The sequence below is a fragment of the Scyliorhinus canicula genome, chromosome 2 (genome assembly GCF_902713615.1).
Source record: "Scyliorhinus canicula chromosome 2, sScyCan1.1, whole genome shotgun sequence".
In the NCBI taxonomy this organism is placed as follows: domain Eukaryota; kingdom Metazoa; phylum Chordata; class Chondrichthyes; order Carcharhiniformes; family Scyliorhinidae; genus Scyliorhinus; species Scyliorhinus canicula.
The window spans coordinates 84,664,310-84,690,911 of NC_052147.1; the positions used below are offsets into that span (position 1 = coordinate 84,664,310).

The 26,602-nt window shown below is 46.9% G+C and overlaps 1 protein-coding gene and 1 pseudogene across 4 annotated transcripts in view; both read right to left on the reverse strand.

The window, feature by feature from the left end:
* The window catches only part of wdr21 (WD repeat domain 21), a 214,230-nt gene that overhangs the window by 132,270 nt on the left and 55,358 nt on the right, over window positions 1-26,602 (reverse strand). For all 4 annotated transcript variants that reach the window (XM_038781673.1, XM_038781667.1, XM_038781684.1 and 1 more), the window contains one exon: window positions 15,084-15,180. In XM_038781673.1, coding sequence (XP_038637601.1) covers window positions 15,084-15,180 — 97 coding nt within the window. The remainder of the gene's footprint in view (window positions 1-15,083; window positions 15,181-26,602) is intronic.
* Window positions 22,802-24,967, reverse strand: LOC119955480 (annotated as a pseudogene).

Genomic DNA, 26,602 nt, shown 5'->3' on the forward strand with positions numbered 1-26,602 from the left:
TTGTGCCGATGGAATAGGAGGGTCAGTGTCAATTTGGAAAAACAATTGTCTCCAGAACAAGAGGTGACAAGTCATGGTAAATGGTTAATGTTGAGACTGAAGGATAGTGCTCTTCCCTAATTGTCAGTGCTTGATTATATCTGATACATGTAAATGACTTGGACATTGGAATACAGAGTAAAACTTCAACATTTTCCGACGTTATGAAAATGTGAGAAGTGACAAACCTTGAGGATCATGCTAATCGATTGCAAATCGATATAGATAAGGCAGCAGAATGGCCAGACTTATGGCAGATGGAATACAATAAAGAGAAGTGTGAAGTGATGCATTTTGGCAGAAAGGATAGGGATGGGCAACCTAGCACAGTTCTAAAGAATGTGCAGGGACGAAAGAAACTGGGAGTTCATGTGCACCTATGAAGGGCATATTGAGAGAATGATAAGCAAAGATTATGGGATCTTAGGCTTCATAAATAAGGCATTGATTACAAAGGCCGGTGTTATTCTCCTGAAAGCAGAGGTGATTGATGGGAGATTTGATGGAGATTATGACAGGTTTAGATAAAGTAGAAAGGACAAACTCTTTATTAGCTAATGATACGTGGACAAGGTGACTCAGATTCAAGGGTTTGGACAAGAGACACGGGGCAATGCAAGGCACATTTTTGGACAGTAAGTGGTTTTTCTGGGAAGAGTATGGCATATATATATAATAAATAAGTGGATCTGTCCAGAAACAGGTCTTCCCAGTGACAGGTGTCATGGGTCTTCCCAGCAACAGATAGTAACCCAATGACAACAGGGCAGCAATAATGCGCAAACTCCACACGGACAGTGACCCAGGGCCGGGATTCGAACCCGGGTCCTCAGCGCCGTAGGCAGCAATGCTAACCACTGTGCCACCATGCTGCCCATAAGATGCGATTTTAAAGTAATGACATGCAGGTATCTAAGCAAATGATGCATAGTTGCCAGTACCCTCAAAAGCTAAGAGGCATTTTACACCTAATAGCCAGGGAGGGAGATTATATCTAACAGCCTGCGAGCAGTCTCTAATCTAATAGCCAGTAAAGAAGCCTGACCTGGAAAAAAGCTCAAGAAGCACAGGTACAGAGGAAGAATTGCCAAGAAAAAGCTCTAAAGGCTTGAAAACTGAAGATAGTGATTTAAAATTCCTTACTGCAGCAGAAGGCTACATTGCACCTCCTTTAGAAGTCCAGCTTCAAACCCCAGAACACAGTGTCATCACAGAAAGTGGCGCTAGGGCAGCACGGTGGCGCAGTGGTTAGCATTGCTGCCTCACGGAGCTGAGGTCCCAGGTTCGATCCCGGCCCTGGGTCACTGTCCATGTGGAGTTTGCACATTCTCCCCGTGTTTGAGTAGGTTTCACCCCCACAACCCAAAGATGTGGAGGGTAGGTCAATTGGCCACGCTAAATTGCCCCTTAATTGGAACAAATGAATTAGGTACTCTAAATTTAAAAAAAAAAGAAAGTGGAGCCAAATGTTTAAAAATACCAAGTCCTGATAAATCTTAAACATTTCAGTGTTTAAAAAAGCAATTGCTAAAAACTCAATTCCGAAGTTAGCATCGGAGTTCACTGAGAGAAAAAAAATCGATCAAATGCTCCAGGAGAATTGCAACATTATAACCACAGCTCTAAAGTCAAGCAAAAGCAAGGAATCGACACATTCGCAACTTTAGAAACTCTGTAGGCAGAGCTGCCATTTTTGAGACTTTCCTTTCAAGTTGTGCACAATCGCCACTGTAATGGAGACCACCAAACCTGGCAAATTCAGGAAATCCCTTCATCTAAACAACAACACCATTTTGAAACTCAGAAAGCTCTTAAACATAAGAACATAAGAACTAGGAGCAGGAGTAGGCCATCTGGCCCCTCGAGCCTGCTCCGCCATTCAATTAGATCATGGCTGATCTTTTGTGGACTCAGCTCCACTTTCCGGCCCGAACACCATAACCCTTAATCCCTTTATTCTTCAAAAAACTATCTATCTTTACCTTAAAAACATGTAATGAAGGAGCCTCAACTGCTTCACTGGGCAAGGAATTCCATAGATTCACAACCCTTTGGGTGAAGAAGTTCCTCCTAAACTCAGTTCTAAATCTACTTCCCCTTATTTTGAGGCTATGCCCCCTAGTTCTGCTGTCACCCGTCAGTGGAAACAACCTGCCCGCATCTATCCTATCTATTCCCTTCATAATTTTAAATGTTTCTATAAGATCCCCCCTCATCCTTCTAAATTCCAACGATTACAGTCCCAGTCTACTCAACCTCTCCTCATAATCCAACCCCTTCAGCTCTGGGATTAACCTAGTGAATCTCCTCTGCACACCCTCCAGTGCCAGTACGTCCTTTCTCAAGTAAGGAGACCAAAACTGAACACAATACTCCAGGTGTGGCCGCACTAACACCTTATACAATTGCAACATAACCTCCCTAGTCTTAAACTCCATCCCTCTAGCAATGAAGGACAAAATTCCATTTGCCTTCTTAATCACCTGTTGCACTTGTAAACCAACCTTCTGTGACTCATGCACTAGCACACCCAAGTCTCTCTGAACAGCGGCATGCTTTAATATTTTATCGTTTAAATAATAATCCCGTTTGCTGTTATTCCTACCAAAATGGATAACCTCACATTTGTCAACATTGTATTCCATCTGCCAGACCCGAGCCCATTCACTTAACCTATCCAAATCCCTCTGCAGACTTCCAGTATCCTCTGCACTTTTCGCTTTACCACTCATCTTAGTGTCATCTGCAAACTTGGACACATTGCCCTTGGTCCCCAACTCCAAATCATCTATGTAAATTGTGAACAATTGTGGGCCCAACATGGATCCCTGAGGGACACCACTAGCCACTGACTGCCAACCAGAGAAACACCCATTTATCCCAACTCTTTGCTTTCTATTAATTAACCAATCCTCTATCCATGCTACTACTTTACCCTTAATGCCATGCATCTTTATCTTATGCAGCAACCTTTTGTGTGGCACCTTGTCAAAGGCTTTCTGGAAATCCAGATATACCACATCCATCGGCTCCCCGTTATCTACTGCACTGGTAATGTCCTCAAAAAATTCCACTAAATTAGTTAGGCACGACCTGCCTTTTACGAACCCATGCTGCGTCTGCCCAATGGGACAATTTCTATCCAGATGCCTCGCAATTTCTTCCTTGATGATAGATTCCAGCATCTTCCCTATTACCGAAGTTAAACTCACTGGCCTATAATTTCCTGCTTTCTGCCTACCTCCTTTTTTAAACAGTGGCGTCACGTTTGCTAATTTCCAATCCACCGGGACCACTCCAGAGTCTAGTGAATTTCGGTAAATTATCACTAGTGCATCTGCAATTTCCCTAGCCATCTCTTTTAGCACTCTGGGATGCATTCCATCAGGGCCAGGAGACTTGTCTACCTTTAGCCCCATTAGCTTGCCCATCACTCCCTCCTTAGTGATAACAATCCTCTCAAGGTCCTCACCTGTCATAGCCTCATTTCTATCAGTCGCTGGCATGTTATTTGTGTCTTCCACTGTGAAGACCGACCCAAAAAACCTGTTCAGTTCCTCAGCCATTTCCTCATTTCCCATTAGTAAAACTCCCTTCTCATCCTCTAAAGGACCAATATTTACCTGAGCCACTCTTTTTTGTCTTATATATTTGTAAAAACTGTTACTGTCTGTTTTTATATTCTGAGCAAGTTTACTCTCATACTCTATCTTACTCTTCTTTATAGCTTTTTTAGTAGCTTTCTGTTGCCCCCTAAAGATTTCCCAGTCCTCTAATCTCCCAGCACTCTTTGCCACTTTATATGCTTTTTCCTTCAATTTGATACTCTCCCTTATTTCCTTAGATATCCACGGTCGATTTTCCCTCTTTCTTCCGTCCTTCCTTTTTGTTGGTATAAACCTTTGCTGAGCACTGTGAAAAATCGCTTGGAAGGTTCTCCACTGTTCCTCAACTGTTCCACCATAAAGTCTTAGCTCCCAGTCTACCTTAGCTAGTTCTTCTCTCATCCCCTTGTAATCTCCTTTGTTTAAACACAAAACACTAGTATTTGATTTTACTTTCTCACCCTCCATCTGTATTTTAAATTCCACCATATTGTGATCGCTCCTTCCGAGAGGATCCCTAACTATGAGATCATGAATCAATCCTGTCTCATTACACAGGACAAGATCTAGGACCGCTTGTTCCCTCGTAGGTTCCATTACATACTGTTCTAGGAAACTATCGCGGATACGTTCTATAAACTCCTCCTCACGGTTGCCTTGACCGACCTGGTTAAACCAATCGACATGTAGATTAAAATCCCCCATGATAACTGCTGTACCATTTCTACATGCATCAGTTATTTCTTTGTTTATTGCCTGCCCCACCATATCGTTACTATTTGGTGGCCGATAGACTACTCCTATCAGTGACTTTTTTGCCTTACTATTCCTGATTTCCACCCAAATGGATTCAACCTTATCCTCCATAGCACCGATGTCATCCCTTACTATTGCCCGGATGTCATCCTTAAATAACAGAGCAACACCACCTCCCTTACCATCCACTCTGTCCTTCCGAATAGTTTGATACCCTCGGATATTTAACTCCCAGTCGTGACCATCCTTTAACCATGTTTCAGTAATGGCCACTAAATCATAGTCATTTACGATGATTTGTGCCACCAACTCATTTACTTTATTCCGAATACTACGAGCATTCAGGTAAAGTACACTTATGTTGGTTTTTTTACCTCTGTTTTGAATCTTAACATCTCCAGTTTTATTCCTTTTGTTATTACTGGGCCTATTCACTGTGCTCCCCTCAGTCACTGTACCTTGTACTGTCGCCCTTATGGATTTCTGACTATGTCTTCTCTGCCTTGCACTTTTCCCCTTAATTCCTTTTGTTTCTGTCCCTGTTTTACTACCTTCCAACTTCCAGCATTGGTTCCCATCCCCCTGCCACATTAGTTTAAACCCTCCCCAACAGCTCTAGCAAACATCGGTTCCAGTCCTGCCCAAGTGCAGACCATCCGGTTTGTACTGGTCCCACCTCCCCCAGAACCGGTCCCAATGCCCCAGGAATTTGAATCCCTCCCTCTTGCACCATCTCTCGAGCCACGCATTCATCCTATCTATCCTGACATTCCTACTCTGACTAGCTCGTGGCACTGGTATCAATCCTGAGATTACTACCTTTGAGGTCCTACTTTTTAGTTTAACTCCTAACTCCCTGAATTCCGCTTGTAGGACCTCATCCCGTTTTTTACCTATATCGTTGGTGCCTATGTGCACCACGGCAGCTGGCTGTTCACCCTCCCCCCCCAGAATGTCCTGCAGCCGCTCCGAGACATCCTTGACCCTTGCACCAGGGAGGCAACATACCATCCTGGAGTCTCGATTGCGTCCACAGAACCGCCTGTCTATTCCCCTTACGATCGAGTCCCCTATCACTATAACCCTGCCATTTTTCTTCCTGCCCTGCTGTGCAGCAGAGCCAGCCACGGTGCCATGAACCTGGCTGCTGCTGCCTTCCCCTGGTAAGCCATCTCCCTCAACAGTATCCAAAGCGGTATATCTGTTTTGCAGGAAGATGACCGCAGGGGACACCTGCACTGCCTTCCTACTCTTGCTCTTTCTTTTGGTCACCCATTTTCTATCTCCCTCAGTAACCTTCACCTGCGGTGTGACCAACTCGCTAAACGTGCTATCCACGACCTCCTCAGCATCGCGGATGCTCCAAAGTGAGTCCATCCGCAGCTCCAGAGCCGTCAAGCGGTCTAACAAGAGCTGCAACTGAACACACATCTTGCACGTGAAGGAGCCAGGGACAGTGGACGTGTCCCTGAGCTCCCACATCGCACACGAGGAGCATGACACGGGTCTGGGATCTCCTGCCATGTCTTAAACCCTTGGTAAACTTAAACAACTAGAATTTCAAAATAAAAATAAATAAATTAGACAATGAAAAGAAAAAGAGAGACTACTTACCAGGGTAAAAAAGCACCTCCTTACACTCTGCACCAAATTACCTCACTGCACCAAATTACCAAGTTTAAATCTCTCACTCTGTATGAGTCTCACTCCGGATGTGTCTCCTGGAAAAGTGCTCGCTTACTGTGTGCGCTCTCTGTCTGTCTTTTATACAGACCTCAGCTAACCGATGACTCAAAAAAAACCTTACCTTCAAAGAGAATAATACAATGTGCCCCTAAACAGGCCTCAACAGGCCTCAGGTGATTGACAGATAACTGCCTCTCAGCAATTAGGGTGGGGGCAGCTTCAACCAATCAGACACTAAGCTCCACACTGCACTTTTAACTGAAAAACAGCAGAATTAGATTTTCCACTTACCTTTGCTGATTTACCTCACTGCACCAAATTACCAAGTTTAAATCTCTCACTCTGTATGAGTCTCACTCCGGATGTGTCTCCTGGAAAAGTGCTCGCTTACTGTGTGCGCTCTCTGTCTGTCTTTTATACAGACCTCAGCTAACCGATGACTCAAAAAAAACCTTACCTTCAAAGAGAATAATACAATGTGCCCCTAAACAGGCCTCAACAGGCCTCAGGTGATTGACAGATAACTGCCTCTCAGCAATTAGGGTGGGGGCAGCTTCAACCAATCAGACACTAAGCTCCACACTGCACTTTTAACTGAAAAACAGCAGAATTAGATTTTCCACTTACCTTTGCTGATTTACCTCACTGCACCAAATTACCAAGTTTAAATCTCTCACTCTGTATGAGTCTCACTCCGGATGTGTCTCCTGGAAAAGTGCTCGCTTACTGTGTGCGCTCTCTGTCTGTCTTTTATACAGACCTCAGCTAACCGATGACTCAAAAAAAACCTTACCTTCAAAGAGAATAATACAATGTGCCCCTAAACAGGCCTCAACAGGCCTCAGGTGATTGACAGATACCTGCCTCTCAGCAATTAGGGTGGGGGCAGCTTCAACCAATCAGACACTAAGCTCCACACTGCACTTTTAACTGAAAAACAGCAGAATTAGATTTTCCACTTACCTTTGCTGATTTACCTCACTGCACCAAATTACCAAGTTTAAATCTCTCACTCTGTATGAGTCTCACTCCGGATGTGTCTCCTGGAAAAGTGCTCGCTTAAAGAAGAATCTATACTTTTAAATGTTTAACCTTCCCCCAAAACCCCCTCTAATTCCTCATACCCACTTGTACTCACAACCCTAATAACCCACATGATCAGAATTCCATTCATTCAGAAATATTTGGACTTATCCAAGGGCCAAATCTAACAGGAAATTTGGCACCCTTGAGAAGAGAATTTCTAAACTACTGGAGAACATTAGATCTAGGTGAAATGTCAGTAGGAGTCCATTGTAATATCTTTTTATATCGGTGAACACGTGGAAGAAATAATCATAAGGCAAGGCCATTGATCAATCCTCAATCAGCTTTGCCGAAATACTAAAATCTTTTGATAAATATTTTAAATCTTCAAGCTGTGAAGCATACAGTGCTTCAAAAGAGGGATAGAAAACCCCCAATAAAGCTACAAAAGAGTAATTTATCCGAGAAACTCACATGAGGTTGCAAGGGAGGCAAAGAACTCCCCCCCCCCCCCCCCCCCCCCCCCCCCCCCCCCCCCCCCCCCCCCCCCCCCCCCCCCCCCCCCCCCCCCCCCCCCCCCCCCCCCCCCCCCCCCCCCCCCCCCCCCCCCCCCCCCACCCCCCACAAGATCAGCTGGTGCCTGTCCTGGTCTGGTATTTTCCAGGACTCGCCTCAGACACTCCACATCATCCCAATTTGGGGCATAAATGTTCTGCAGCACCACTCCCATTCGCCATCACAAATCTATCCCCAGGGTCCATTACTATGCTCCCTACCTTAAAGGACACCCTCTTAATAACCAGCACTACTAGCCCCCTTGTCTTCAGATCGAGCCCCAAGTGAAACATCTGTCCCCACCCATCCCTTCCTCAGCCTCATCTGATCCACCACTTTCAAAATGAGTCTCTTGCAAAAACACAACGTCCGCGTTCATACTCAAATGTGTGAACAGACACGGTCTCCTAATGGGCCCATCTAATCCCCAAACATTCCATGAAATCAGCTAAGTCGAGGGGCGGGCGGGGAAAGAGTCTAGGTCGTCCCTCCGATCAGCCATATCTCCAATTTAACCCACTCCCCAAGCCCACGTCCCATACCTCCTTAGGGTCTCCCGAAGATAACTGCCGCCATTGCCCCTTAAACAACTGCTCCACACCAATGGCATCCACGTCAACAACCCACCCCTACTCCCACCCTTCCGCCATCCCCAACAGAGAAAAAAGGGAAAGAAAACCACCACCCCAAAACAGATCTATCCCCCCATAGTAGCCTATCCGGTAGCATGATGACTCTCATTCGAGGAAACTGCCTTCCCCCAAAACCCCCTCCAATTCCTCATACCCACTCCTCCACGTGCCCACTTGTACTCACAACCCTAATAACCCACATGATATAAAACAACATTCAAACATTCAAACCTGCCAAAAAAAACAACACTCCCTCAACTGGTACCTCCAAAGTTCTTACAAGTCCCCAACTTCAAGGATTCGCAAAAACCTACTCACCTCCTCTGGCGTGTCTACGTAGAACTCCTAGCTCTGGTATGTGGTCTACAACCGAGCTGGATACAGCACCCCAAACTTCACCTCCTTCCTTGAAACAGGACCATTTTGACTCTGTTGAACCCAACCTGGCACATAGCCAGTTCCACATCCAGATCCGGGTAGACCCGAATCACATACCCTTCCCGGGTGCACTTCCGTCGCCCACCGCAGAATCTTCTCCTTGTCCAGATATCTGTCAATCGTACCGCCATCGCCCTCGGCTACTCCCCCAGCTTCGGCCTCCTCATCAGTGACCTGAGCGCTCAATCCACCTCGGGGCGGGGGTGAGAGGGGTGGGATCGAAGACCACCTTCCCAACCAGCTTCCCAAAGTATGCTTGCTACATACTTTGTGGCCTGCATTCCCTCAGTGCCTTCGGCCAACCCCACAATCCGGAGATTCTGCCTCTTCAACCTATTCTCCAAAACGTCCACTTTCTCCCTCAATTTCCTTTGGCCCTCCGCCACCAGGGTAATCTCTGCCTCTAACAAGGCTGGCTGGTCCTCATGGTCCACCACCAACTCTTCCACTTTTTGGAGCAACGCACTATGTTCCTCCAACCTGGGTTCCACTCTCTTGATGGCTGCCCGATTCAGATCTGCCACCTTAGCCAGGTCCTCTGAGGCCTCCTGCCTTTGCTGCCGGAACTTGGCCATCAAAAACTCCAACTGTTCCGTGGACCATTGAGATGACAAAGACATCACAGAGCTCTCCGCCATCTTTCCTTCTGTCCCACTTCGCGAAAGCTCCTGGTCTGACTGTTGCCCCTTTACAGTTACACTCTTTGTTTGATAGGGCTGAAACATGCCCACCCAAAGGAGAATCCTTAGCTCTGTCCGTTCCTGTACTTTATATCAGAAAACACCCCCGTGAACAGGTAACAAGGACCAAACAATTCTGCCTCAAGCAGGAGCCACTAAATATGTGACCACTCACTCCATGGCCGCCACCCGAAATCCGCAATCTCATCCTTAACAATGGACTCTAAAATCTTACCAACGATTTAAGTCAGGCTAACCGGCCTATAATTTTGTGTCTTCTGCCTCCCTCCCTTCTTAAACAGTTACATTAGCCATTTTCCAGTCCCCTGGGACGCTCCCTGTCTCCAGTGATTCCTGAAAGATCATTACCAATGCCTAGACAATCTCCTCAGCTATCTTCTTCTGAACCCGGTCCAGGTGATTTATCCACCTTCAGATCTTTCAGTTTCCCCAGCACCACCTTCGTAGTGATGGCCACTGCACTCACCTCTGCCCCCTAACTTTCTTGAAGTTCTGGTATCCCATTGGTGTCTTCCACTGAAAAGACTGATGCAAAGTACCTTTTCAGTACCTGCCATTTCTTTATTACCAATTACTGCTTCTCCAGCCTCATTTTCCAGTGGTCCAAAGTCCATTTTTGCTTCTCTCTTACCTTTTATAAATTGAAAAAAATTCTTGCAATCTTCTGTTTATATTACAATTATATTGTATATTTTTTATATACTTTATATTTTAATATATTTATTAAAATAAAGCTTCCACTCATATTTCATCTTCTCCCCCCTTATTGCTTTTTTAGTTGTCCTCTGCTTGCTTTTAAAGGTTTCCCACTAATTCTCGCCGCATTAAATGCTTTTTCTTTTGCTTATATGGGGCCCCCGACTTCTATCAGCCATAGTTCTCCTCTCCTTTCCTTAGCATGTTTCCGTTGTGCCTCCCGAATAATCCCCAAAAGCTCCTGCCAGTGCTGTTCCACTGTCTTCCCTGCGAGGCCCATTTCCAATCAACTCTGGCCAACTCCTCCCTAATGTCTTTGTCATTACCCTTATTTAATTGTAATACCGTTACATCTGTTTGCAGCTTCTCGCTCTCAAACTTCTGGGTAAATTCTATCATATTGTGGCCATTGATTTATAAGGGTTCCTTCACCTTAAGTTCCCTAATTAAGTCTGCCGATTACACATCACCAAATTGCCTGTTCCCTAGTAGGCTCTGTCACAAGCTGTTCCAAGAAAACATCTCGCAGACATTCCACACATTCCTTTTCTTGGGATCCGCTACCAACCTAATTTTCCCAGTTCATCTGCATATTGAAGTCCCCCATGATTATTGTAATATTGCCCTTTTTACATGCCTGATCTAGCTCCCGATTTATTTTCTGCCCCACATCCTGACTACTGCTCAGGCGTCTGTACATAACTCGTATCAGGGTATATTTTCCTTTGCGATTCTTCAACTCTACTCACAGAGATTCCACATCTTCCATCCCTATATCACTTGTTGTTAAGAAATTAAATTAAATTAATAGCAAGAAGGTACCCCCACCCCCTCTGTCCATCTGCTTGCCCTTTCAATAGGACACAAATCCTTATTTAGATCCCAGCCCTGATCCCCTTGCAGCCACGTCTCTGTGATGCCCACAACATCGTGCCCGCCAATTTCAATGTGCACAACAAGATTGTTTACCTTGTTTTGAATACTGCGTGCATTTAGGTATAGCACCCTCAGTCCTGTGTTGACCGCACCCCTTCTCATAACTGTCACCTTATCTGCTGTGCCTGAAGTTAGATTCCTGCTGCTTTCCATACTCTCTGTGCTATTATTTGTTCTGGAAACTTTACTAACTTCTCCTTACTCCCCTTTAACTAGTTTCAAGTCCTCGTCACTAACTTGCATTCCTACCTTCTCCTTAACTTTCATTTTCTAATTTTCCATACACATGAACCTACAAACCCGCTCCCCACAACCTATCTCTCCTTCTTTCAGTGCTTTTGAGTGCTTTTTACTCAAAGGTACTGTACTGAAAAGACTTGCTCAACATTCTTCATCCCTACATGCATAATATCTTTCTACGCTAAACATCATCAGCCAGCCAAACTGATAAACATGGGCGGAATCTTACCAAAATATGGCAAAGCATCAGTCCCGGCAAGAAAAAGACAATCATGGAATCTTGCGCCTCTTAGAAAAAAACAAGCGAGTGCGTGTAGTTAACGGCATCAGTGTGGTGAGTTAGGTACTCTCAGAAACGGGTACTGGTTTCAAACAGATTGGGGTGCCATCCTTAAAGGGTGGCCCAACCAGCACTCCACCAGCTGAATGGCATCCAGTCAAGATCATTGAGGACTCGGGGCTCGGCTCCCCCCCCGCCCCCAGTCACTGCCGGCAGATTCCCCTCCCCACGTCTGCTCTCCCCTTTGCCTCCCACCCTGTGGGTCTCCCAATAGGGTCCTGCCCTGGCACTACCCCCTGGCATAAGTTGGCACTGCCTGTGCCAGTGGTGGTGCCTGGGCTCTTTAGAATTTAGAACAGTACAGCACAGAACAGGCCCTTCGGCCCTCGATGTCGTGCCGAGCAATGATCACCCTACTCAAACTCACATATCCACCCTATACCCGCAACCCAACAACTTCCCCCTTAACCATACGTTTTAGGACACTACGGGCAATTTAGCATGGCCAATCCACCTAACCCGCACATCTTTGGACTGTGGGAGGAAACCGGAGCACCCGGAGGAAACCCACGCACACACGGGGAGGACGTGCAGACTCCGCACAGACAGTGACCCAGCCGGGAACCGAACCTGGGACCCTGGAGCTGTGAAGCATTGATGCTAACCACTATGCTACCGTGCTGCCCCTCCAGGCTCTGCCTGGGCATGTCCCTCTGCCCCCCACTGTGGTGATGTGCATCACTGTAAATACACAAAGGGTTAATGTAAATACACGTAGACTAGCTAGACACTAGAGGGAGCGCCAGAGACATCATACACACACACACACACTCACTCAACCAATAGATCAGTTAGATAGGACGCGACCAATGGGCATTCACGATACACACAGAGGTCACACGACCACAGGAGGGCATTACACCAACCCATATATAAAGGACACCACACACATGATCTGCCTCTTTCCAGTGGAGACAGTCAGTGAGTACAGACACAGGGTTGATTCAATATCACTCCCACCACGTGGATTGTAGCAGGCTGGTTAGTCAGTCTGAGTAGCTATAGTAGGATTAGCAGTAGTGTCGAACCCGAGTAATAGAAGTGTATATAGTTTAATAAACGTGTTGAAGTTATCTCCACGTCTGAACCTTCCTTTGTCAAGTGCACCACGAGGAAGCCACTTATGCCACACTTAGAGCATAACAAGACACCCACCCCAGAAAGATTCCTCGATTGCCATATGCCTGGCCACGCTTTGGTGTCAATGACGGCTGTTCACCGGCATCGGATCAAGAGTGGGAGGGTGAGGTTTGGGGCTGCAGAGAAGGTGCTCCCTAATGACATTGTAATGTATTAAAAATAGGTTCCTGGCTCCCCATGGTACGATTCTCACTCCTGCACCGGAGAGGGGGGGAAATTCCAAAACCCGATCATGCCAGACAACATCACGTTTTTTGGTTCTCTCTGGATTTTGAGCCCGTGCCGAGTTTCTCACAGATGGAGAGAGAGGACTCAAAATTGCCCACTGCGTTGTCTGAAAACGTGCAGGTCATTCCCTCACTATCCTACATCTAGATCAGTAAGGTAATAGTGAATAGCAATGGCCCAACATTGATTCCATCGGGACACCACTAGTCAATGTTTTCTAATCAGATCCCAATCCATTTATAATTACTTGTTGCCTGCAGGACCTCCAGCCAGTTCTCAATCCAGCACAATAAATTGCTATCAATATCAGAACCTCCATTCTTGTTGAGCAATCGCCTGTATTGTACCTAATCAAAAGCTTTTTGTATTTCTTAGTAGATGATATTTACCAAGGTCTGGTTAAGACTAGATATCCTGTGCTGGATTCTCCACCCCGCCATGCCACATTTCTGTTTTACCCCGCAGGCCGGTCAATGGGGTTTCCCATTGTGGGGCTGCTGTCGGGAAACCCCAGGCTGCCAGCAAAATGGAGCATCCTGCCAGTGGAGAATCCAGCCCCCTTTCTTTGATAAAAGCAAAGTACTGTAGATGCTGGGAAACTGAAGTAAATACAGAAGTTGCTGGAAAAATTCAGCAAGTCTGGCAGCATCTCTGGAGAGAAAAACAGGGTTAAACTTTCGAGTCCAATATGATCTTCTTCGGAATGCTAATCTAATAATCCTTTTTATAAAACCATTTTGGGTGTCCTAATATGTGTTTCTCTGTTTAAGTAGTTATATAATGCATCCCTAATAATTCCATGAAGTTGCTTCCCTAATTTCCAATGCTAAACTAATGGGTCTATATTTACCAATATCTTACTTTACCTACTGTTTTAAATATTAGAGCTACATTATTTCTAAATAGTTGAGTCTCCCCAATGGGCAAAAAAAAATACCATAGGCGGGATTCTCTCATCCCAGGCCGGGCCAGAGAATCGCTGGGACAGGCGCTAATCGCGCGACGCCACCCCGACGTCAGTCTGCCGATTCTCTGGAGAGCGGAGAATCAGAGCCGGCGCGGTGCCAGTTGGGGGCCACACTAAGGGACCCCACCCGGCGACTCTCAGCCCGAGATGGGCCGAGCGGGCACGTATGAAAATCCGAGTCCTGCCGGTGCCGTTCACACCTGGTCTTACCCGGAGGGACCTCGGCGTGGATGCACCCGGGGGTGGCCTGGTGGTGGGTGTGTGGGGGGGGGTCTCTCGGGCTGGGGGTCTCTTTTGTTCCGCGCCGGTCCCTGTAGCCCTACACCATGTTGCGATGGGGCTGGCGCGGCAAAGGGAGCCACTGCGCATGCGCGCATTTGGCACCTGTCCCACTGCGCATGCGCAGACCCGCAGTGCCCATCTGACGCCAGGATCGGCAGCTGGAGCGGTGTGTGTCGCTCCAGTGTTGTGCTGGCTCCCTGTAGGGTTCAGAATTGCTGCTCCTGAGGCCATGTTGATGCTGTCGAGAAACGCGACGGCGTTTACAACGGCGTCAACACTTAACCTCAGGATCAGAGAATCCCATCCCATATTTTATTTTTGAAGAGTTTCATGAATGCAGCTCACTCTGCTATTAAACAAGGCTGCCATTAACATCTTCTCGAAGAACGCTTAGTTATCTTCCATTCCCATGTTTGAATTACAATACAGTCATGATGTGGAGATGCCGGCGTTGGACTGGGGTGAGCACAGTAAGAAGTCTTACAACACCAGGTTAAAGTCCAACAGGTTTGTTTCAAACACGAGCTTTCGGAGCACGGCTCCTTCACCTGAAGAAGGAGCCGTGCTCCGAAAGCTCGTGTTTGAAACAAACCTGTTGGACTTTAACCTGGTGTTGTAAGACTTCTTACAATACAGTGACATAGAACAGAGCAAGCCTGTATCCAATAGGTAAATCAGTTCCATTTGTTCAATAAAGCCCAAACCACACTGAGGCCCTTCAATGCATTTTGCTAGTTGCTAGCTTCCAAATATCAAAGCTTAGCCAACCATTTCTGAGCTAGAAAGCAAAAACAATATGTTCAGTCTCATACTTACCAAAATCATTTTGAAACTGCTGTTACTGGAAGAATCTGAACTGTGAACCTCCAATTTATTCCTTCTCATTGCACTGATCTTGAGTTCTTGGGAAAACCTGTCAATGTCAAGTGATTGCAGTGGAAATGGTTAACTATATTTTCTTTTAAATGGTGATTACTGTTAAACCTCAATATTATTAATTCAAAGAAGAATGAACTTTTTCAGGGAGATACCTAAAAAGGACTGACAGATAAATAAAATGTCATGAACAGAAAATAACCAAACAAGGGCGATTGGAATGCTGGCCTTTATAATCGAGAGAACCACATTCAAGGGGATGGAAGTCATGCTTCAGCTATGTCTATTGGCAGTACTGTGAGCAGTTCTAGGCTTCACACATTGGGAAGGATATATTGGTCTTGAAGGGAGTGAAGTGTAGATTTACAAGAATCATACCTGATCTCCAAGAGTAAAATTATATTTTAAAAAGTTAAGAGAAACACAAAGGATAGGACAAGGTAGGATTCATAGAAACCATTTCCGTTAGCTAAGGAGTCTAAAGGCGGCAAGGTGGCACAGTGGTTAGCACTGCTGCCTCACAGCACTGAGGATCCGGGTTCAATCCCGGCCCTGGATCACTGCCCGTGTGGAGTTTGCACATTTTCCCAATGTTAGCATGGGCCCCACCCCCACAACCCAAAGATATGCAGACGATGTGGATTGTAAATTGCCCCTTAATTGGAAAAAAAAATTTGGGTACTCTAAATTTATTTTTTAAAAGCTACGGTGTCTAGGACTAAGGGACACAATCTAAACATTAGAGCCAGACCTTTCAGGATTGAAATGAGTAAACATTTCTATACATATAAGCTGTTTAAAAATGTAAACCTCTTCAGCAAACAGCAACTGATCAACTGTTAATTTTAAAACTGAGATTGATAGATTCATGTTAGCCAAAGATATTAAAGGATAGAGGGCAAATTTGGTATATGGAGTTAGGTCACAGATGTGTAATGACCTCATTGAGTGACGGAACAGGTTTGAGGAGTTAAATGGCCTCCTCTTATTCCTTTGTTTCTCCTGCCAGAACTAGGAAAGAAATGTTAATACAGAACCTGCACAGAAAATAAAAAGAACGTATGAGGATATATTAACAAATAACACAAAATGAAGTTTTTTATAAACATATAAACAATAAACATACAGTCAAAAGAAAGGGATTAATGGTCAAATAAAAAATCTTGGAGGCAGAGGGCCCGGTTAGGGTACTGAAAGAGCGCTTTACATCTGTCTTCACTCAAGGGGTGATGCCAATGACACATTGGTATGCCATAAATAAACACATGATGAGTGGTGAACGTAACTGAGGCTTTAATACACTAAACAGAAAGCCTCCTGGCCTCAGATCCCAAACTGGATCAGAGGCGGAGACCAGCCACCTTCATACCGGCTCGAGTGGAGGCAGTGCCATCGGCAGTGGTTTACCACCGTACACATAAGACAGTGGCCATTACCACAATACACGTATTATACATTTCAGTGGTTTACCACATTCACACCCTGTTAAAAAAAGAGTCCAGCGGGTGAAGTGGGTTTAAAGATCAAGTCTTTCGAGGGCCATGACTTTCCGCCGTGATCGCCTCAGTCCCGGCTGTGATGTGGGCACCAGTGTCGAGACCTGCGCGTCCGTGAGCGTGTTGTCCTCTTCTTCACCCAGTTGTTGAGTCGGTGGAGGATGGGCGGTGTATGGGCGGGGGTGGTGGTGATGGGCGGGGGTGGGCCTGCGGGCGCCAGGTCTCGAGGTGGGTGGGTAGAGTGGGGGGTTACGGTGTAGGGTTAGGGGTGGTGGTGATACTCGTTGGGGAACCTGCAGGTGCCAAATCCCGAAGGGAGACTATGTCCTGTCGCCCGTCCTGATGTGCCCCTTAGGCATATTGTGGATTGGCATGGAGGAGCAGGTCCTGCTCGGCGAGGGGATCTGATTCATGGCTCCTCGCATGCTTCCGGAGGAGGATGGGTCCTAGGACTGTCAGCCAGGACGGGAGCGAGACCCCGGAGGTGGACTTCCTGGGGAATGCAAACATACACTCGTGAGGAGTCTTGTTGGTGGCAGTATGCAGGAGCGACCGGATGGAGTGAAGCATATCAGAGAGGACCTCCTGCCAGCGGGAGACTGGGAGACTTCTAGACCGCAGGGCCAGGAGGACGGCCTCCCAGACCGCCGCGTTCTCCCTCTCCACCTATCCATTGCCCCGGGGGTTGTCGCTGGTCGTCCTGCTGGAGGCGATGCCCTTGCTGAGCAGGAACTGACGCAACTCGTCGCTCATGAAGGAGGAACCCCGGTCGCAATGGATGTAGGTGGGGAACCCGAACAAGGTGAAAAGACTGTGCAGGGCCTTGATGTCGGTGACGGAGGGTCATGTCAGGGCAGGGATGGCAAAGGGGAATCTTGAGTATTCGTCAACAATGTTGAGGAAGGACACGTTACAATCAGTGGAGGGGAGGGGCCCTTTGAAATCGATGCTGAGGCGCTCAAAGGGGCGAGAGGCCTTTACCAGGTGCGCTCTGTCTGGCCGATAGAAGTGCGGTTTGCACTCCGCGCAGACCTGGCAGTCTCTGGTCATGGTCCTGACCTCCTCGATGGAGTAAGGCATGTTGCGAGCCTTTATAAAGCCCCGGGTGGCAGAGGTCATTGTGGAGGGTCCGGAGTCGGTCTACTTGTGCACTGGCACATGTACCGCGGGATAGGGCATTTGGGGGCTCATTGAGCTTCCCAGGTCGATACAAGATATCATAGTTGTAGGTGGAGAGCTCGATCCTCCACCTCAGAATCTTGTCATTCTTGATCTTGCCCCGCTGTGTGTTATTGGACATGAAGGCAACCGACCACTGGTCAGTGAGGAGAGTGAATCGCCTGCCGGCCAGGTAATGCCTCCAATGTCACACAGCTTCTACAATGGCTTGGGCTTCCTTTTAGACGGAGGAGTGTCGCATTTCGGAGACATGGAGGGTACGGGAGAAGAAAGCCACGGGCCTGCCCGCCTGGTTGAGGGCAGAGGCCAGAGCAGTCCAACGCATTGCTTTCCACTTGGAACGGGATGGACTCGTCCACAGCGTGCATCGTGGCTTTGGCAATATCTGCCTTGATGCGGTTGAAGGCCAGGTGGGCCTCAGCCGTCAGGGGAAAAACGGCGGATTTAATAAGTGGACAGGCTTTGTCCGCATAATTGGGGACCCACTGGGCATAGTAGGAGAAGAACCCCAGGCATCTCTTCAGGGCCTTGGGGCAGTGGGGGAGGGGGAGTTCCAAGAGGGGGCACATGCGGTCGGGGTCGGACCCTAGAATTCCGTTTTCCACAACGTAGCCGAGGGTGGCTTGGCGGGTTGTGCGGAAAACGCCCTTATTGTAAGTGAGGTTCAGGAGTTTGGCGGTGTGGAGGAAGTGCCGGGGGATTTTGTCACGGTCCTAGTGGTGCTAGTGGTACGCAGGCTTTAAGTCAACTGTGGAGAAGACGCGATACTGCGCAATCTGATTGACCATGCCAGATATGCGGGGGAGGGGGTATGCATCAAGCTGCGTGCACCGGTTGATGGTCTGACGGTAGTCTATGACCATCCGGTGCGTCTCCCTCGTCTTGACGACCACCACTTGGGCTCTCCAGGGGCTGGACCTCCAAACTGATAAAGGTCCAATCCCGGGCACTGTATCGCCTGCTCCTCGTAGAGGCAGGCTTACAGTCCGGGGTGAGGTTAGCGAAGAGCGAGGGTGCGGCGACCTTAAGGGTCACGAGGCTACAGATGGTGAGGGGGGGGCAGGGATCCGCCGAGCTTTAAAGTAAGACTTTGGAGGTGGCACTGGAAGTCGAGCCCCAATAATAGGGCAGCGCAGAGATGGGGGAGGATTGAGTTTGAAGTTAGTGCACTCTATGCCTTGTACAGTAAGGGTCGCGACACAGTACCCCCGGATTGCTACTGAATGTGATCCGGAAGCCAGGGAGATTTTCTAGGTGTCAGGTCAGATTGTGAGGGAGCAGCGCCTTACCGTATCTGGGTGTATGAAGCTGTCTGTGCTCCCGGAGTCATAGACTAAACAGAAAGCCTCCTGGCCTCAGATCCCGAACTGGATCAGAGGCGGAGACCAGCCACCTTTATACTGGCCCGAGGGGAGGCGGAGCCATCGGCAGTGGTTTACCACCGTACACATAATACAGTGGCCGTTACCACAATACACGTATTATACATTACAGTGGTTTACCACACACATTAAACGCGGAAACCGCAAGGTAATTAGATGGAATAGAAATAGATAAAGAGGAGGCACTTAGAAGGCTGGAAGCTCTCAAAGTAGAAAAGTCACTCAAATCAAAAGGGATTGACTGTAGTGGGAGCGACAGGTTACCCAAGTTCAGCATAGACCCCACAGTTATCTTCCTACCTATCCTAGAGGTTCTAAAGGGCAATTATGACACCCAACTTGGGTTGCAGCTGATATAAGCTCAGGAGCTAAAGCTGGAAATTCCTAGGTGGGTATGACTGACTAGCAGTCAACTGTGTAAGTACCTCCTAAATTAATCAACAGTTTAGGGCCAATTTATAATTGCACTTCTGATCAGAGTTCAGGTGATTAAAATGTAAAACCTGGCTCGAAAATTATAACATTTTAGTCCTGTGGATTCATCTTTCCAAATACATGTCCCCGAAATTTCTTTTGTTTTCACTTATTTCTCACTCCTCAATGCCACTCTTGCAGTGTTTGACTGGCTGCTCAAGACTAATTCTCACTATCCTTCCAAATGGCGTTTGATACAGTGTCACACAACAGACATAATGGGCAAAGTAATAGCTCAAGGAATAAAAGGGAGAGGAGAAACATTGGCATGCAATTGGCTGAGTGACGGGAAACTGAGTAGTTAATAGATGTTTTTTACGCTGAAGTAAGGTTTGCGGTTAAATTTCCAGGTGAGAGTGTTGGGACCCTTGCTTATCCTGTTATAGAACAAAGAAAATTACAACAAAGGTACAGGCTCTTTTGCCCTCCAAGCCTCCACCGACCATGCTGCCCGTCTGAACCAAAACCCTCTACCCTTCCGGGGACCATATCTCTCTATTCCCACGGTAGCATTGTGGATAGCACAAATGCTTCACAGCTCCAGGGTCCCAGGTTCAAATCCCGGCTTGGGTCACTGTCTGTGTGGAGTCTGCACGTTCTCCTCTTGTCTGCGTGGGTTTCCTCTGGGTGCTCCGGTTTCCTCCCACAGTCCAAAGATGTGCAGGTTAGGTGGATTGGTCATGATAAATTGCCCTTAGGGTCCAAATTGCCCTTAGTGTTAGGTGGGGCTACTGGGTTATGAGGATAGGGTGGAGGTATGGGCTTGGGTAGGGTGCTCTTTCCAAGAGCCGGTGCCGACTCGATGGGCCGAATGGCCTCCTTCTGCACTGTAAATTCTATGAAATTCATGTATTTGTCAAGACGCCCCTTAAAAGTCATTATCGTCCCTGCTTCTATTTACTCCTCCGGCATCAGTTCCAGCCTCCCACCATCCTCTGTGTAAAAAGACTTGCCTACTACATTTCCGTTAACTTTGCCCCTTGCACCTTAAACTTATGCCCCAAGTAATTAACTCTTCCACCCTGGGAAAAACCTTCTGACTATCCACTCTGTCCATGTACCTCGTAATTTTTTAGACTTCTATCAGGTCGCCCCTCAACCTCCGTCGTTCCAGTGAGAACAAACCAAGTTTCTCCAACCTCTCCTCATAGCTAATGCCCTCCAGACCAGGCAACACGCTGGTAAATCTTTTCTGTACCCTCTCCAAAGCCTCCACATTCTTCTGGTAGTTAGAGTCACAGAGTGTCAGAGGGCGACAGCAGAAAAATGCCCTTTGGTCTATCGGGTCTGCGCTCATCAAAAACAACCAACTAACAGGGGCTGGTTTAGCTCACTGGGCTAAATCGCTGGCTTTTAAAGCAGACCAAGCAGCACGGTTCGATTCCCGTATCAGCCTCCCCGGACAGGCGCCGGAATGTGGCGACTAGGGGCTTTCCACAGTAACTTCATTGAAGCCTACTCGTGACAATAAGCGATTTTCATTTCATTTTCAACTATTCTAATCCTATTTCCCAGCAATTGATCAACAGTCTTGCAGCCTTGGCATACAAATGTTATAGAGTCTCAGCCTCCACCACTCTTTCAGGCAGTGAGTTCCAGACTCCTACCACCTTCTGGGTGAAAAGGTTTTCCTCACATCCCCTCTAAACCTCCTTTCCCTTACTGTAAATCTATGCTGCCTTGTCATAGATCCCTCCACCAAGGGGAAGCCTTTCTTCAATTTGTTATGGGCCAGGGTTTAGAGAACCCCAAAGTGTATCATGCAGTTCACCTGACCCACAACTTTTAATACATTGTGGTATGGGGAGCACACGGCCCACTCTACAGGTGTGGTACAGCAGAAATGGAAAAGTTTTTTTTGTAAGCAAAACAATGTTTATTCTATGAACTCAAGTTAACCTTTTTAAAACATACAGTGAACATCTTAGCAACCATAAATTCAAATACAACCCCCAAAGAATACAACACTAAGTAATCCTTTAAGCTTTCTTTTTAACTTCCATAAGACTTAAAACACCTTTTACCAGAAGCACATCAGGTTAAAGTCACTACTGTTATTAGTTTTAAATCACCAAAGGATCGATTTACATTCTTTAGATTACAGAGAGAGACTACAGAGAGACTCTAATACACCTTCTGGCTGTGACTGCAGCTATCCAGCTCTGAAAACGAAACTAAAACACCCTGCAGCAAACAGCCTAAAATGAAAGTAAAAAGCTGACAGACAGCCCAGCTCCACCTCTTCTCTGACATCACTGCAGTAATAAACACCCATTTCTTAAAGGTACTCTCACATGACACCATATATTCTATCAGTGCCTCTCACAATTTTACACAGTTCAATCAGGTCTCTCCTCAATCTCCTCTGCTCCAAGGAAAACAACCACAGTGTATCCAATGTCTCTTCATATCTAAAGCTCTCCAGCCCAGACAACATTTTGGGAAATCTCCCCTGCACTCTTTCCAGTGCTATCATATCCCTCCTATAACGTGGATTCCAGAACTGCACACAACACTCTAGCTGTGGCCTAATCAATGATTTATATATTTCCAGCATAACCTCCCTGCTCTTAAACTCTATGTCTCAGCTAATAAAGCTAATAAAGACCATATGCCTTCTTTTTGCTTTACGTTTTATGCAGGGAAGCACAGTAGCATAGTGGTTAGCACCAGGGTCCCAGGTTCGATTCCCCGCTTGGGTCACTGTCTGTGCAGAGTCTGCACGTTCTCTCTGTGTCTGCATGGGTTTCCTCCCACAAGTCATGCTGTTAGGTGAATTGGACATTCCGATACCTTCTTGGTACCCTCAGTGTACCCGAGCAGGCGTTGGAATGTGGCGACTAGGGGCTTTTCCACAGTAACTTCATTGCAGTGTTAATGTAAGCCTATTTGTGACAATAAAGATTATTACTTATTAGTTTAAGTTGTTACACAACCAAAACAGTTATCACCTAAAGTGAAAAGGGCGTTTACAAATAAATCAAGATTCCACCATTCCTCATCCTTACCTTCTGAATTTCTTTTGATGCATTTTAATGAATATCCAGACCCTCATCAATACACACATTTGGCTGATAATAAACGAACGTTTTGGTGGTGCCAGTCTACACTGGGCTTGGTGATATTCACTTCTTTAATATTTTACTTGCAGCCTTGGGCGTTTTGAGAGGTTATTCTTAGTAACACCTTTGATTACACCTACACCCACAGTTTGTCTCATGTCACAGGTAGTGAAACGACCAAGAGGTAGGTATTCAAAGAGTCTCGCCACACACATGGGCTTGGTTGGAGTCATATCTATGATGGCTGCACCTCCAGACTTAACAAATTTTGGACTTCTTGCCAAAACAACGATCAATCTTCTCCTTTAAGTGATCTACAGTGTGACAATCAAGTACTGGGGATTAGCCAGCACACATTTGTGCAAGGTGGTTCAGGATAATAACCTGTGCAACAAAGGCAGGTGCTTCCATTGGTGGATCTACTTTGCTGTCACCGGTAACATTACCCCGACGCACATCTTTAACAGAAATGTTCTTCACATTGAAACAAACATTGTCACCAGGTAAAGCTTCCAAAAGAGCTTCATGATGCATTTTGTATGCAAAGCATAATCCTCCGCCATTTTCACCAACTCCAGCGTGATGCCACCACCAAACACATCGTCCCTTCACTCCCTCTGTCAGCATTCCGCAAAGACCGTCCGTCCGAGATAATCTAGTCCACTCCTCCACCATACCCAACTCCTCTCCCATGCAATCGCAGGTGTAACACCTGCCCCTTTAACTCTTTCATGTTTAACATCCCAGGCCCAAAACACTCATTAGAGGTTAAGCAGCGTTTCACTTGCACCTCTTTCAGTTTAGTCCATTGCATTTGCTGCTCCCAATGTGGTCTCCTCTATATCGGAGAGATCAAACGCAGACTGGGTGATCACTTTTCTGAGCACCTTCGGTCTGTGCGCATTCAGGATCCTGACCTCCCTGTTGCTTGCCATTTCAACACAAGACCCTGCTCCATGCCCACATGTCTGTCCTTGGCCTGCTGCAATGTTCCAGTGAAGCGCAACGCAAACTGGAGGGACAGCATCTTCCGGTAACGCACGCTACAGCCTTCCGGTCTCGACATCGAATTCAGCAACTTCAGATGATTAGCTCTACCCCACCTCGACCCATTTTTTTCATCCCATTTCATTTTAACTGTCTTTTGCCATTTCTTTCTTTCTTTATATATATCCCCCCCCCATCTTAGCCACCTTTCCTTACCATTTCTCCACTTTGCTTCCCCCTTCCTCTCTCCACACATCTACATCTGTCACAGTTTACCCCTGATGTTAGTTTCTCTGCTGTTTGGCCTTCATACCTTTTGTTCTCTCTGGGGACTGCCATTAGCACTCTTTCCCCCTTAGTTTCTATGGCTATTAGCACCCCGTTTCCCTGGGGTTCTGTGGCTATGACTCATCTTTCATTCTCACCACAGTATAAATATTTCACACTGTCTCTGCCTTTTAGCTTTGACAAAGGGTCACCTGGACCCAAAACGTTAGCTCTTTTCTCTCCCTATAATGCTGCCAGACCTGCTGAGATTTTCCAGCATTTTCCCTTTGGTTTCAACAAATTTCATTTCAGTGACATAATTAGCAGGAGCAAATTGCTCCACCATACCAGAGACCACTAGTATGATGAGGTCACGTACCAACCGACTCAAGAACAGTTTCTTCCTTACTGCCATCAGACTTTTGAATGGACCTACCTCGTATTAAGTTGATCTTTTCTCTACACCTTGCTATAACTGTAACATTATATTCTGCAGTCTCTCCTTCCTTCCCTATGTACGGTATGCATTGTTTGTACAGCATGCAAGAAACAATACTTTTCACATGTGACAATAATAAATCAAATCAAATCATACCAGGTTTCATAACACCGGTCTCAACACGACCCACTGGTACTGTATCAATACCACCAATCTTGTAGACATCTTGCAAGGGGAGACAAAGTGGTTTGTTTACAGGGCATTCTGGAGGTTGAATGTTGTCCAGGGCCTCCAAAAGAGTGTGTCCAGTGACCTTGCCAACTTTCTTAGTAACCGCCCAACCTTTGAACCAGGAAATATTTGAACTGGTTTCCTGCATATTGTCACCATTCCAACCAGAGATGACGACAAAAGCTGGATTGTAGCCTATCTGTTTGATATATGTGGTGACTTCTTTTGTGATTTCCTCATATCGTTTTGCGCTGTATGGTGGCTCAGTCGAGTCCATCTTGTTGATACCAATAATGAGCTGCTTCATCAGCTGCGAAGGCCAACAGGGTATGCTCTCTAGTTTATCCTCCTTTGAATTCTCGAAATGCAGATTAATTCTGTCCATCAGAATTGCTTCCAATCAGAGGTGATCGTCTCCCGAGACGCAGAAAAGAACTTCAACAGGGTCGAATGGAAATACCTGAGAGGTACTGCAGCGATTCGGGCTTAGAACAGGGTTCACCTCCTGGGTAAAACTCCTATACAGTATAATACTCCCATGGCGAGCATACGGACCAACAACACCAACTCCTGATACTTCCAGCTGCACAGGGGCACGAGACAAGGATGCTCACTGTCCCCGCTGCTGTTCGCTCCAACGATCAAACCATTAGCAATTGCTCTCAGAGCAGCAAAAAGTTGGAGGGGGATCCAAAGGGGCGGCAGAGAGCATAGAGTCTCACTCTATGCAGATGACCTGCTCGTCTACATTTTGGACCCACAAAGCAGCATGGACGGAATCATCACGCTCTTGAAAGAGTTTTGAGCCTTCTTAGGCTACAAACTCAACATGAGTAAAAGTGAGATCTTCCCGGTACACCCACAAGCAGCACTAACGGGACTGCCGTTTAAACAAGCACAACACAAATTCTGCTACCTGGGGATCTAAAGAGCCCATGGTTGGAAAGAGATCCACAAATGGAACCTCACCAGTCTGACAGAGGAAATAAAAAAGGACCTGCAAAGATGGAACACACTCCCACTCTCCCTCGCGGGGAGAGTCCAGACAATCAAAATGAACGTGCTGCCCAGGTACCTCTTCCAATTCAGATCCATCCCGATCTACATCCTCACATCCCCAAGGCCTTTCTCAAAGCACTAGACAAATTATTCATGGCGTTCATATGGGGGGAGGGGGTTTAGCCCTCCAAAACCTACAATTCTACCACTGGGCGGCGACAGCCGAGGGAATAAGGAGATGGATCAAGGAGCCAGAAGCCAAGTGGGTGCGCGCGGAAGAGGCCTCCTGCAAGGGGACTGGGGACCTCCCTCTGGGCCCTCGCCATGGCGCACTCCCATCCCCACCCAAAAGACACTCCATAAGCCCGGTGGTGATAGCCACGCTCCAGTCCTGGAACCAACTACGGCAGCAATTTGGCCTGACCAAAATATCGGACAAAGCTCCCATATGCAACAACCATAGGTTCACACCAGCGCTGACTGACGCCACCTTCAAAACGTGGGGACAGGCCGGAGGGACACTGACAGTTAGAGACCGTATATATACGGAAGGCAGGATTGCAACACTGGACGAACTGACAGAGAAATTCCAGCTAGCCAGAGGGAAAGAGCTAAGGTACCTGCAACTCAAAAACTTCCTATGAAAGGAGACAAGTACGTATCCACAACCGCCACGTCAGACACTACTGGAAGAGTTATTGGGCGCAAGCATCCCAGATAAAGGGAACTGTAGCGACATGTATGACCGACTGGTAGAAAGAGCCGACACCGTACAGGACGCAACAAGAAATGGGAGGAAGACCTGGGGATTTAAATAGGGCAGGGACTCTGGATCGAAGCACTGCATAGGGTCAACTCCAGCTCCACGTGCGCAAGGCTCAGCCTGACGCAACTAAAAGTGGTACATAGAGCCCACTTAACAAGAACTCGTATGAGTAGGTTC